This window comes from Kogia breviceps, chromosome X, assembly GCF_026419965.1.
Source record: "Kogia breviceps isolate mKogBre1 chromosome X, mKogBre1 haplotype 1, whole genome shotgun sequence".
Taxonomy (NCBI): domain Eukaryota; kingdom Metazoa; phylum Chordata; class Mammalia; order Artiodactyla; family Physeteridae; genus Kogia; species Kogia breviceps.
Genome location: NC_081330.1, coordinates 30337451 through 30351686, shown reverse-complemented (window position 1 = coordinate 30351686; position 14236 = coordinate 30337451). Strand labels below are relative to the sequence as shown.

General features: G+C 38.2%; 1 protein-coding gene across 1 annotated transcript; it reads right to left on the bottom strand.

The window, feature by feature from the left end:
* Positions 1-12242: 12242 nt before the first annotated feature.
* On the bottom strand, positions 12243-13574 carry LOC131748039 (testis-expressed protein 13A-like). The gene has a single exon (XM_059050143.1). It carries the CDS (start codon positions 13572-13574, stop codon positions 12243-12245), a length of 1332 nt encoding a protein of 443 aa, XP_058906126.1.
* Positions 13575-14236: the final 662 nt, after the last annotated feature.

Sequence of the window (14236 nt, the reverse complement as noted above, 5' to 3'; positions counted from 1 at the left end):
CCAAGGTCTCTGTCCTTTTATATAGCTTATCACCTAGTGGGAGAATCAATCAACAAACTTGTCGTGATGGTTATTTTTTTTTTTTTTTTTTTTTTTTTTGTGGTAGGCGGGCCTCTCACTGTTGTGGTCTTTCCCTTTGCGGAGCACAGGCTCCGGACGCGCAGGCTCAGCAGCCATGGCTCACGGGCCCAGCCGCTCCGCGGCACGTGGGATCTTCCCGGACCGGGGCACGAACCCATGTCTCCTGCATCGGCAGGCGGATTCTCAACCACTGCGCCACCAGGGAAGCCCTCGTGATGGTTATTTTTATGTGTCAACTTGGAAATGCTATATTAGTTAGTAATTAATCCAAGTGTTGCTTTGAAGGTATTTTGTAGATGTGCTTAACATCTACAATCAGCTGACTTTAAAGTAACTAACCCTTGACAATGTGGGTGGGTCCCATCTAATCAGTTAGGACCTTAAGAGCAAAACTGAGGCTCCTGGAGAAGAAGAAATTCCACCTCAGAACTATAGCATCAGCTCCTGCCTGGATTCCAGCCTATTGGCTTGCCCTAAAGATTTCAAGCTTGCCAGCCATTCACAGTCATGTGAGCCAATATCTTAAAACACATTTCTCTAAATAGACATATGCATACACATATATGTGTGTATGTGTACATACATCTATACATATATGTATATATATACATAATAGGAGATATATTCAGGGAAAAGAAAAATACACCTCCACATTAGAGTAGACCTAAAAGCACTTTCTTGTCGCTTCATAGCTAAGGTCCTTATAAATTCCAGTGTTATGTTTTTAAGGTTCCCAAAAGAGGTAAAATAAGAAAATGTAATAGTCTTATGTTACATACTAGGAGGCATCTATCAGCGGAGTTAACCAAGGTATTTAGTTTTAGAAGCATTTTTGTTTTCCGGATTCTAGTCCTTTAGTCATAAACATGACAAATAACATTTAAGAATTTGATAATAAAAGTCATGTGAAAAAATAATAATGTGCTTTCATCTGTGTTTAAAAATGTGCCTCTTAACAAGTTGATCTCCTAGCATCTAACATGCCTATTGAAATAGTTAAGCACTTGCTCCTAGCTTAGAGCACTGGCTTTCATATGATTATTTCGCTTTTAATAATCAGGCAAGAGAAATTAAGAACTCAGGGAAAGAGCCTAAAATTTGCATAAGGACAACACCCACCAATCCTCCACAATGTGTTCAGTTATTCTAGTCAATGTTGGAGGTGCATGGACAGTGAATGGTGCTGTTTTTAGCGCTATAGGATGACGGCTTAGCTTTAGAACCAAAAGCAAAAATAAATACTTGCCTGATAGGAAACAAAATGAGATAGAGACGACCATATTATTTCAGTCATCCTGATGAGCTGCCCATACCTGAGAAGCAGATGGTCAGGGTGCTGATGGAGAATATGTGATATAACTTTATGATCTATTCCATGCCATTTTATAGTCACAAGTACAGAATATTGTTGAATCACTCAAAATCATTCCACGGGTAAAACCCAAACTTTTTGTTGTGCTGCATTGACCTTAAAAATGGATCTGAAATGCTATCAGTAATTATTATGCTGTACAACGTTAATGAATTGACACTGAACCCTATTAGACATTTGGATTTATTTTATTCATACTAAGTGTTATTGAATTCCAAGCCAAGTTCATTTGGTATTCTAGCTTATTAAATGCCATCTTTTCAAACAATACTATTTCAAACGCAGAACAGAAGGCTTCCTGCTGCTATAAGTGAAATTATCAGAAGACATACTTTAACAGCCAACTGCAGCCCAACTGATTGAGGTATGATGGATGTTTAATAGTTCAAGTACTCAGTGTTACACTGTGTTCTTGACATCAAGAGTCTTCATCATCAATTAGGATCACCTTTGATTAGTGCTCAGCAGAATCCAGAACAAATGGAAGCAGACTCCTGGCCTGACATCATGCCACACTGTGGGGCTCTTAGTTGAAGTTATTTAAGTCAGTATGAAGTATATTTAAAGAAGAGGATGTATTCACAATCAAACTGTCCCTTGAGCCCCCTGAATCAGTCAATATATACTTGAATCTGCCTGAAATTGCTACAGCTCTGAGTAATTATATTGGCATAATAAGGTATTTCATTAGGTGGTCTAGTTGTATCATTATTGTTATCATCTGGGCCTTTGGTATTCCTCTTTTCCCCAGTTCAACAGCTATCCTTTATCATACACTTATACTTTAGAACTGTAAATGAAGTTCCATTAAATACAGTCATTATATTACTCACTCATTTGTCAAACATTTAACTGAATGTATACATGTGCCAGGGAGTTCTTTATGCATTGCAGAAATGGAGATGAAGAGAATATTTATCCTTCCTTCAAGGATAAAAACAGTCAATATACATATGCATCGTGAAATAATCAACACAATTATGCTGATTAGCATATCCATAACCTCACATAGTTACCTTATATTTTGAAGGTAAAATCAGCTAGACTAGGTGATTGATTAAACCTAGGAGTGGGATAAATTGAGAAAAGAAAAACTCTTATGAATGTTGATGCCATTAATTTAAATAGGGAATACTGGAGAAAGCAGAACATGGGGCCTTGGGATGTAGGGGAAAGTGAGAAAAGATAGGCTCTTAAGGAGCTATCTGTTCTCTTAGGCAGGGCCAATGCCATATTTTTTTTTTTTTTTGCGGTACGCGGGCCTGTCACTGTTGTGGCCTCTCCCGTTGCGGAGCACAGGCTCCGGACGCGCAGGCTCAGCGACCATGGCTCACGGGCCCAGCCGCTCCGCGGCACGTGGGATCTTCCTGGACCGGGGCACGAACCCGCGTCCCCTGCATCGGCAGGCGGACTCCCAACCACTGCGCCACCAGGGAAGCCCGCCAATGCCGTTTAATTCAGCTTTCTTCTGGTACGATAATCCATTCTAAACGAAGGGAATTGATACTGGGCCAACAGAACTTTGAAATTTGATACTCAAAGGCTAGCATCCTTCTGAGGACTGTTTTGACAAATACAACCTGGGGTTCAAACAGAAGCCAAAGCAAAGAAGCCAGAATTTTATCAAAGGCTAAATTCCGTTGGTGAAAAGACAAAAATAAAAGTTTGCTCACTTTGTGGAAAGCAGGAACTCTGTCAAACATTGCTGTACCATTTGGTAAATTACTCACCCAACATTTCCTTGCTGCTGAATCTGGATAGTCCATCACAGGTTTGGCTTCCAACTTCAGCAATACAGGTAATAAGAGCAAAAAATATTTATTTTAACACATCAACAATGTATCAATAATATTACTTAATAGAGATAAAAGAAAACTGAGGAATACAATCAGAGAACCTAGTAGAAAAGAATGAACTCAGAACACAGATAAAGGAGTGTCTGATCTTTTTTTTAACATCTTTATTGGAGTATAATTGCTTTACAATGTTGTGTTAGTTTCTGCTGTATAACAAAGTGAATCAGCTATACATATACATATATCCCCATATCCCCTCCCTTTTGCGTCTCCCTCCCACCCTCCTTATCCCAGCCCTCTAGGTGGTCACAAAGCAATGAGCGGATCTCACTGTGCTATGCAGCTGCTTCTGACTAGGTATCTATTTTACATTTGGTAGTGTATATATGTCAATGTTACTCTCTCACTTCGTCCCAGCTTCCCCTTCCCCTTCCCAGTGTCCTCAAGTTCATTCTCTACGTCTGTGTCTTTATTCCTGCCCTGACCCTAGGTTCATCAGAACCTTTTTTTTTTTTTAAGATTCCATATATATGTGTTAGCATACGGTATTTGTTTTTTTCTTTCTGACTTACTTCACTCTGTATGACAGACTCTAGGTCCATCCACCTCACTACAAATAAGCAACTGACAAAGGATTAATCTCCAAACTATACAGGCAGCTCATGCAGCTCAATATCAAAAAAAACAAACAACCCAATCCAAAAATGGGCAGAAGACCTAAATAGACATTCCTCCAAAGAAGATATACAGATGGCCAACAAACACATGAAAAGGAGTGTCTGATTTTTGAATCTACACGGCTGAGGGCCAGGTCTTGCAAACAGAGAAATGTCCCAAGAAAAAAATCATGTCTTCTACTTCTTAGTTAAATGTAGCTTTGACATACAGACTAATATTAGAGAAAATCCAGCATTCAATTTTATGCAATCAGTATCACAGGTTATAGGGACAAATACCACCTCTAACAGTCAGCAGGACATCACCACATGCTATCATTTCAAACACAACTGTCTGAAAAGTTTAATGGCCTCAAACCATAGTATCCTCCATTTGGGCAGATTTGGCTTATGGAATGATACCACCACGCTCCTTGTCCCATTTTTATAATTCTGAGCCATGCCTCACTCTATACACTAGTAAGTTAGTTAGTTACCAAGTCCTATACTTTATACTTTCTCTCACAAATCACAAAGGTGAAACGTCTCACCTTTCATTGTATGGTAGGCAGAATAATGGCTCACCGAAGATGTTCACATCCTAATCCCTGATATCTGTTGCATGGCAAAGGAGAATTTGCAGATACAATTAAATTAAAATGCAGAGGGAATTCCCTGGCAGTGCAGTGGTTAGGACTCCATACTTCCACTGCAGGGGGCACTGGTTCAATCCCTGGTTGGGGAAGATCCCTCTTGCTGCATGGGTGCGAGCAAAAAAAGAAAAGTATGCACACACACACACACACACACACACACACACACACACACACACACACACAGCTGAATTACTTTGCTGTACATCTGAAACATTGGAAATCGACTATATTTCAATTTTTTTTAAAAAAAAAACCAAGTTGAAAGGGTTAGTGAATGCAGTTTGGGACAGGCTGTGGTACATCTAGCTTGATATACAGGTTTGGAGAGACACCTACAGACACAGCGTTTAGGATTCAAATGCAGGACAGGGGGATGAAACCATTCCCAGAGAAAGTACAGAGTGAGAAGAGAAGAAGTTTGAAAAACCCAGAGTTTGTAAATATCTAGAAAGGGGTTAGAGGAAGAGGAATCAGAGGAAGAGACAGAAACTGAGCTGCCAGAGTACAGGAAAACCTGGGAAGAAAAGTGGATCCACAGCCAAGCAGAGAGAGTTCCAAGAAGAAAGAGGGGTGACCCTTCTTGGTCATACCTTGTAATGAAATAGATGTTTGGTCAGATCCTACATGCCTGAATCCTGCCACAGTACATTCACTAAGGACATATACACATCAAAGTGGAAACATCAGTGAAAAGTACATTCTTAATACTAATTAGGCCAAAAAAGTAACCTAGTCTATTTCCCATCTTCATCTATGCTCAATTATCTAACGTTGCCCACCAAAGAAAGCGGTTATAAAATGTTTATCAGAGAAAAGTTGCAAACACCGTAAATAACAGAAAATGCTTAACACTCTATATATCACCTCTATATATCATTTCTCTATAAAATTGATCACTATAGGGTCCAACCGATCTCCAGTCTTTTCTTTCCACAGGTAAATTAAACTTCTGACAAAGCACATCTCTACTCCCTTGCTCCCACAGTGTGAGAAACGTGTCCTATTTAAATACAAAGCATCTCCCTCATCTTTTTAAATTTTCTTATTCTGCTCAGGCCCAGGAGGAAGAATACCTGGTTAGAAACTGTGCCATTTATCTCCTTAGCAACTGCAGCAACAGCTGCAGAGCAGCACCTAGAATACCTTTCATGAAAACTGATGGAATTCCCTCATCACTTTCTGGGCTGTGGGAAAACCGGCACTCTTATAATACATTGCTTTTTAAAAAAAAATTTATTGGAGCATAGTTGATTTACAATGTCGTGTTAGTTTCAGGTGTACAACAAAGTGAATCAGTTATACATATACATATATCCACTCTTTTTTAGATTCTTTTCCCATATAGGTCATTACAGAGTATTGAGTAGTTTCCTGTGCTGTACAGTAGGTCCTTGTTAGTTGTCTATTTTATATAATAGTAGTGTGTATATGTCAATCCCAATCTCCCAATTTATTCCTCCCCCCTTCCCCCCTTGGTAAGCATAAGATTGTTTCCTACATATGTATAATACATTACTTTTGGGGATGCAAAATGATTCAATACCTATAGAGGGGAATTTAGCAGCAGCTACCAAAATTACAAAGGTTTTGCTTGTTGATTCAGGATTCTTATTTCAGGGAATTTATCCTGTTCGTATGCCTACACAAGCAAGAAATGCCATATGTATAAGGTTATTCGTTGAAGCATTATTCATCATAATCAAATACTGAGAACAATTAGTATTCATACTAGGTGTGGTGCAACCACATGATCGAATATTATACAGGTTAAAAAGTGAGGAAGATTTCTCTGTATTGATATTAAATGATTTCCAATACTTATTAAATAACAAAAATAATCATTTTAAGCCATACAGCTGCTACCTTTTGTGTAAGAAGTGGTGGAAATTAGAATACATATTTGTATTTGAGTGTATTTGCATAAAGGGACACTGAACACATTCATTAAACAGATGTATCTATCTAGAGGGTCTGCAGGTTGCAGTAGGAAAGGAATAGATAGGGACAGGCTGATAGTGAGACTTCTTAATGTTGCCTTTCTGTATAATTTTGCTCTATGGAACATATTAATGAACAACCTATTCAGAAGGACATAATTTAAATGAAAAATTGCACTATCATAGTACATGATGGTAAGCTTCCAAATTTATTTAATGCAGCTAACATAGCCTTAATACCAGCACATCATAAAGGTAGCCTAAAAAATGCAGAACTTATTATATGGAAAATACATATATAATATTCATGTGTAACATATATATTTTGTGTTCATATATCAGCATATGCACACACATATATATGTATATACACATGTATGTGCGTGTGTATATATGTGCACATATGCATATGTAAATATATTGCATATATACATGTCTATGTCTATATATAAATATTAGTATCATAGTGAAAGTAAACCATTGGAGTTATTTGCACTTCACCCAAGAAAGGGGCAAGAATGTGCATTGTCATCACTGCTATTTAATATTTTTAACATTATATTTAAAGTATTAGCCAATGTAGCAAAAAGGAAAAATTACATGTATAACAATTTAGAAGGAGAAAGCAAAAGTATCACTATCTGCGGTTGATATTTGTATAACTGAAAACCCTGTAAGACTTTACTGTAAACTATAAACAATAAGAGAGTCATTTTTTTAAAATGCAGATCTGACTTTTTAAAACAGTTGCAAAAATTATAAACAAAATGTTAAAAATCAAAGCTATCAGCGCATCAAAGAATATATCATGACCAAAGGTTTGTTTCTAGAATGCAAAAACTAGTCAATGTGTCTAAATGCTTTACTTACTAGGACATTAAAATATCCCAACACTGGCCCCATACCTGCAAAATTATAGATAAATCAGCTGATTTCCCAATAAAAGAAGATCTTTCAATAAATTTACAACCTAAGGGTCAAATCCCACAATTTCCCAAGATAAATTGGTAATCTCAGAACCCAACAAACATCACAGTATGGACCCTTCTTGCTGTTACTAGCCACAAATGAAAGTATAAATTAATGATATTTGAAGGAAGGGAGCAGGCAGAGGAAATTATTTCATGGGTGTTCAGCTTTTATGAGAAATGATGTGCAAATGTGCTGATCCTACCCTGTTCCCTCTAGGATTTCTTTCCATGTGGCAATAGCAACACACAGAACACATGAGGCAATGTGGATTCACAATAACTGTTTTATTTATGCCAGCTATGATCACATCAGCTAGACAAATATCAGATAAATATCATACTCAAAGACACTCTTGAGTATGCAAGCTCAATATGTGGGCACAAAAATAGAAACAATTTTGAATCCTCCTTATTTGTATCTTCAAGTATTTCACTGACCAAGAAATCTTAAATCCACTAATTTATAACATTTCCTTTCTAGCAATATAACATACAAAATACTTTAAAGCCTTTACAAACTCTCTAATTCAACAGAATCTCAAATTCTAAAACTAAATTCTAAATTGTTATTCTGAAGAGTATTAGTCCTACTTGTTGTATATGTCCTTCTATATCTTCTTGCAAAGTGAAGCTTGCCTTTGCAGTCCAACACATCTTTCTCTCTCCAAGTTAAAACTAATACTTTTTATATATTAATCATAGAGTCCAAGTCTCCACCGCTTGTATTAACTTCTTTGCTGACAAAAAAGTTGAGTGTAGGAGTTGCATAAGTTGGATACATCAATATATAGCATTTTAATAGACAATATTAAACATTCTTTTTTTTAGCATGCATCACATTACTTGTACATTTTTAGTATCATTATGGATTTATCATTTTTTTAATGGACTCAACTGTTCCAATTGACCACAACTCTTGCTAGTTTGCTGTTTTTGATGCTCAATTTTCACTCTTTGCCCAGTGAGAGGCTTCTTCAGGCAAGCCTGTTTTTTAATACTCAGTATGTCACTCTGCCTAATAAAAGCCTTCCTCAGGTCTCTTTGTCCTTTGTACCCCCAGTCAGCATTCCCACTTTCTGTAAATGGCAAGATGTTCCAGGCTCATCTTGCTTTCTCCTGCCCCAAGACTTGGTGCCAGCTAACCTCCAAGGAGCCCTGGTTCCTTTTAGTGGAGAATAGTTTAAGGAGCCAAAATCTGGGCGCTAGGGTACAGCACAGATTTTTCCACAATGCTACTACTGGTAATGGGTAAGGCGATTCTAGAGACCATTTAGGCTATTCCAGTGACAGAGCAAGAGACTTCCAGGGCAAAAGCACGTATTTCCAATTTATCTCTAGCTTTTCCAAATCTCTCTTCGCCAGTCATGATTGGCATACCATGCTATATATTGTCATACCCAACTCAATGCGTTCAGATTTCATTGTTGACGAATCTTTAGAAGCTTCCGTTTCCTTTTTCTTCTTTTTGGCTCTTCATTCATGGATCCTGGAACTTCCTCCAAATTGTAAAGGTCCAAATCCTCCTCTCTACAAGAATAAGCTATACTATTTTTACTTGAAAAGGAAAATAAATGCCAATCTTTCTCCAAGTAATGTTGTCAGACTTAGCAAATAAAAATACACGCAATATTTAGCACATAACTTTTACTAAAACAAAGCCTGTTGTTTATCTGAAATTCAAATTTAACTGAATATCCTGTATTTTACCTGGAAATCCTACCTCCAAGGGAAGAGTAGGGAATCGAAAAGCATAGATCATCTAACATCACAGAGTCCCCTAACACTCTTTAATACATATGAATTGAAAGGAAAATATGAAAACTACTGGCTTTCAAGGCTCTTTTAAAAATGTTCTTCATTTTCATTTTCATGGGCCAAAATGCAGACTTGTATCACTTTATTTAAGTACTTAATTTTGAAAATAGGTATTTTCCACATCACAACTGTTTTATTAATGCTATTCTATTCTAATTATTGTCCCCCAATACAATTTTGAGTAGGGAATGTTAACGTCTCAGTGGCTTTTAGATATATAGAGATTTGATCCATTACCAGAGTGTTTCATTATCTTAAAATTCCCCAAAGCAATCTAAAATGTCAGAAAACACAATGACATTCATATCAAGAATCAACAGAAGAAAGTTTTTACTATTACATATTTTAAACTCCCCAAGCAGTAAGTTCACACAGATTCATTTCTATAGGTTCGTATATATTTTCGTAACATTGATGTCTGAAAATGCACAAATTGGATTACAGTATATTCTCGTTATTCTACATATTCACCTTACATTAAGTACTCCCTAAAAACCATTTAAACAACAATTGGAGCATTTTTATGTATTGCAAAAGGTTTGTTCCTTATTAAAATAAACACAGAAGACTGAAAATTATTGCCACTGAAAAATTTTGTGCAAATGTCCTAATCTTTGCATGGATTTAAAGATACCATGCTTGTTCTCCCAATTTTGCCATCTGTGGTAACTGCACAACCACCACAGGTTGAAAGTAGTCACAAAACATGGTTTAAAAATTTACCAAGTAAAATTTCCCCCTCCCAATTTTTACCATTTTAATTAGGAGCATCAGATTAGAATCCCAGAGTAGGGGGGAAAGAAAAAAAAAAAAAAATATATATATATATATATATACATATGTGGGTATATATATATATATATACACACACACACACACACATACATGTGTGCTTGCAAATATATACAAATATATGTATATGTATATACATATATATGTATATGTATCGATACACAAACATACACATTTTATGGTACAAAGACCAAAAGATCAAGCTGCAGAAATTTTTTTTTTTTTTTGCGGTACACAGGCCTCTCACTGTTGTGGCCTCTCCCGTTGCGGAGCACAGGCTCTGGACGCGCAGGCTCAGCGGCCATGGCTCACGGGCCTAGCTGCTCCGGGGCATGTGGGATCTTCCCGGACCGTGGCACGAACACATGTCCCCTGCATCGGCAGGCAGACTCTCAACCACTGTGCCACCAGAGAAGCCCAGAAATTTCTCATTTTTAAACATTACAAAAAACATTGAAAATAAATGAACTGAGCATAAAATCAAGAACTTAGAATGCAAACAAAAATAACAACAAATCCTCAAGAAAGTAGAAGGAATGGGAGAAGAATGAAAGAAGTTGATAGTACATAAGTAATAGAACTGATAAATAAAATCAGGAGCAGATTATTTGAATGGACCAAAAAGAGAAAAACAACAACAACAAAAACTAATCTCCAGCAAACCCATTTAAGGAATGAATAGCCAAATCTAATAAATAGTACCCCCCCCCAAAAAAGACAGGGAATAATGTTAAGCACCCCAATGTTCAAAGCAGCATCATTTATAATTGCCAAGGAATAGAAGAAACCTAAATGTCTATTGACAGATTAATGGAACAAAATAGTGAATAAAACAAAAAAGAAGCAGACTTACAGATATAGAGAGCAAACTAGTGGTTACCAGTGGGGAGAGGGAAGGGGGGAGCAATATAGGGGTGGGGGAGAAAAGGGTGATTATGGGATTATATGAAATTATGTGTGTGAAACTTTTGAAAATTGAAAAGCACTATAGAATTTAAAGACTCTTTCATTCAATTAAAAAAAAAACAAAACCCAAAACCAAAAAACAAAAGCATTTTCATCAAAATAATGACAATAGTTATATCTGAGTGAAAAGTTCACAAGGGAATTTTGTTTTTCCTTAGTGCCTTTCACACACTTTACAAAAATTTTTAAAACAAAACCATATTAGTTTTATAATCAGGAAAAAATGTTGTTTAATTTAACTAACTGGAACATTAAAAGTAAATCTATATATGTTATTTAAAATTTTTGTATATACTACACACATATCAAAAACTTTAAATAATATATATATACTTAGCCTAACATTATTTAGCATCTCATTAATGTTAAAATATACAAATTTTAAAAAATTTGTATATAGATATAATGGTTTCTGAATAATGAGATTATGCATAAAACATATTTTTCTTCTTTTTGCTTCTCTGCTGTTTCTAACCTTCAGTTTTTTACTTTAGAAATAAGAAAAAAGGTTGATTTTAATAACAACAACGTGTGTGTGTGTGTGTGTGTATATATATATATATGTATATATACACACAACACAACTAAAAATGGTTGAAAATATATGCAACTAAATATTGGAAGATACTTTCTCCAGGTGGTTGGATTAGCATTTTATGTGTACATGTGTGTGTTGCTGAATTTTCCAAATTTAAATGAATGTAATTTTTTAAAGCAGATTCCCAAAATATATAGTCAGTCTGATCTCATTTTAGAAATAAAAGTCGCATGTTTCTGCATGCATGTACGTGTGCATTTGGGTGTATATGTCTGTCTTCACAACAGCAGACTGGCAAAATTGAATTCAGGATTGTTTCTAGGTGATGGCCTTTTGTGTGATTTTAATTCTCTTATTTGTACTTTTTTCCTGTATTTTCCACATTTTGGAAAATCAAGTAAAGAACATTTTAAAGCAAACTGTAAACTTAATTTTCAAAATGATTCTATTTTGATCAGAAAATTATTGAATACAACGATGAGAACTCGTATATGTAGTTATTGTCAGAGCTGGAAATAGGTAAAATGTTAGCTGTTTCGTCATATCTTATTCCTTTTTGCTTGTCTGTTTGTACATAATATCTAATCAAGAACATGCTCTTGTTCCCTTTCTAATCAACAGAAGATGTCAGGAAATGAATTTGTCAGAATTCAGTGAGGTCCCTAATTGGGGGGAGAGCCTCTACGTTCCCTTGTGTGCCAGGGTGTTTTACATTTAAAGCACATCTTTCGCCATAAGAAATTCATCGAATGACACTGAGCACAGGTCCAGTCTCCCATTCTGTGCCTGATGGTACGTCTTGCAGAGTGAGAGACGCCAGGGTACTGCTTAAGCGTTTCTGGCAAGAACTTCCCGGTATGGCTATGCTTTCTATCCCACCTAGCTCTGGAATTTTTCACAGGAGGAGCTGCTGCAGCTTCACCTGTTGCTCCTGCGAGAGAAATTGTAGGTGGATATGAATAAGAGAATTGAGAGAGATTAAGGGGTAGCAGTTGACCAGCCTGGGCCCCGGCACCCAAGAGCTGAGGGCAAGAAAAATTAGCTACCACCTCGTTCTTCCCCCATAGAGAAATCACTTTGTCCTTCTTTGCCTCTCCCCCTAGAGCAGCCATCTCAGGAGCAGCAGCAGTCTCTTGGTCTGATCCCTTCCCCACCTCCCCCCTCAGCCAGCGACGTGCTGTGCCATAAGAACACATCAGCATCCCTGACGTCTGTGCCTCCTGGTCTGATCCCTTCCCCGCCTCCCCCCTCAGCCAGCGACTTGCTGTGCCATAAGAACACATCAGCATCCCTGACGTCTGTGCCTCCTGGTCTGATCCCTCCCCCGCCTCCCCCCTCAGCCAGCAACTTGCTGTGCCATAAGAACACATCAGCATCCCAGACGTCTGTGCCTCCTGGTCTGATCCCTTCCCCGCCTCCCCCCTCAGCCAGCAACTTGCTGTGCCATAAGAACACGTCAGCATCCCTGACGTCTGTGCCTCCTTTTCCTTCTCCTCTCCCTGAGTTCTGGCCTGCTGCTGAGACTGAGTGCTTAACACCCTAAGAAGCTCACTCCTGAGTAAATTTCGCTCTTCCTCTACTCCATGAAGGTTTGTGAGGCTCTGCTGAAGCTGGGACTGGGCCTTCTCCTTTTCCCTCTCTTGTATCTCCCGGAGTCTATTCACCGTCCCCCTCAAGGCATTCGTGAGAAGCTTTTGCTCCTCGAGCTGCTCCTCGAGCTTTTTTACCTTTTCTGTATCCTTCGACTTCTGCCTCTCAGCAAACCGCACTGCTAGGGCCAGGGAGGTCCAGGCACAAGCCTCCCTGAGGCGTCCCGATATAGCTGAGTTAGTCACAATGTCCCTCAACTTCTTCTCCATATCCCCCCAAGACTTGCTCTCGCACAACGAGGACAAGTAGGGACTGACTCCAGCTTTAAGTATTTGCTTATTTAAGAAATCTACAACCTCCCTCTGAAGGAAGCCACAGGCTGGGTCATTAAAATTTACAGCCATTCTAAGAAAAGCACTCTCCGACCGTTTCTTACCTCAGAAAGCACGGCTAACAGGATGTTACCTCTGACCTGACCTTTCTACTCAACAGTCTTCCGGTTTTTACAGGAAGTAGAATGCCCCCTTGTGCTGTGAGGGTTACCAACAGTCAGTAGAGTCAGCTACTTCAGAGCTAGGTTAGTGTAAAACCTGAGGAGGTCAGTGGGGTTCATTAAGAAGTGGATACAAAAATCATAGCACTTCCCTGGTGGCACAGTGGTTGAGAGTTGGCCTGCCAATGCAGGGGACACGGGTTCAAACTCTGCTCTGGAAAGATGCCATATGCCACAGAGCAACTGCCCCAATGAGCCACAACCACCACTGAGCCTGCGCGTCCAGAAACTGTGCATGAAACAAAATAACAATCTGTTTTGCGTCCGGAAACTGCATAAAACAAAATAACAATCTGTTTATCTCAGGCTGCTCAGTCTCCCAGTAAGTACAGACGCATACTTACCATTTACTAAATATTTGGTAAGTATGTTGTGTTACATCATGCTGCAACCAGTTTTCAAAATATTTGCGAGCAGGGCTTCCTTGGTGGTGCAGTGGTTGAGAGTCCTCCTGCCGATGCAGGGGACACGGGTTCGTGCCCCGGTCTGGGAGGATCTTGCATGCTGCTGAGC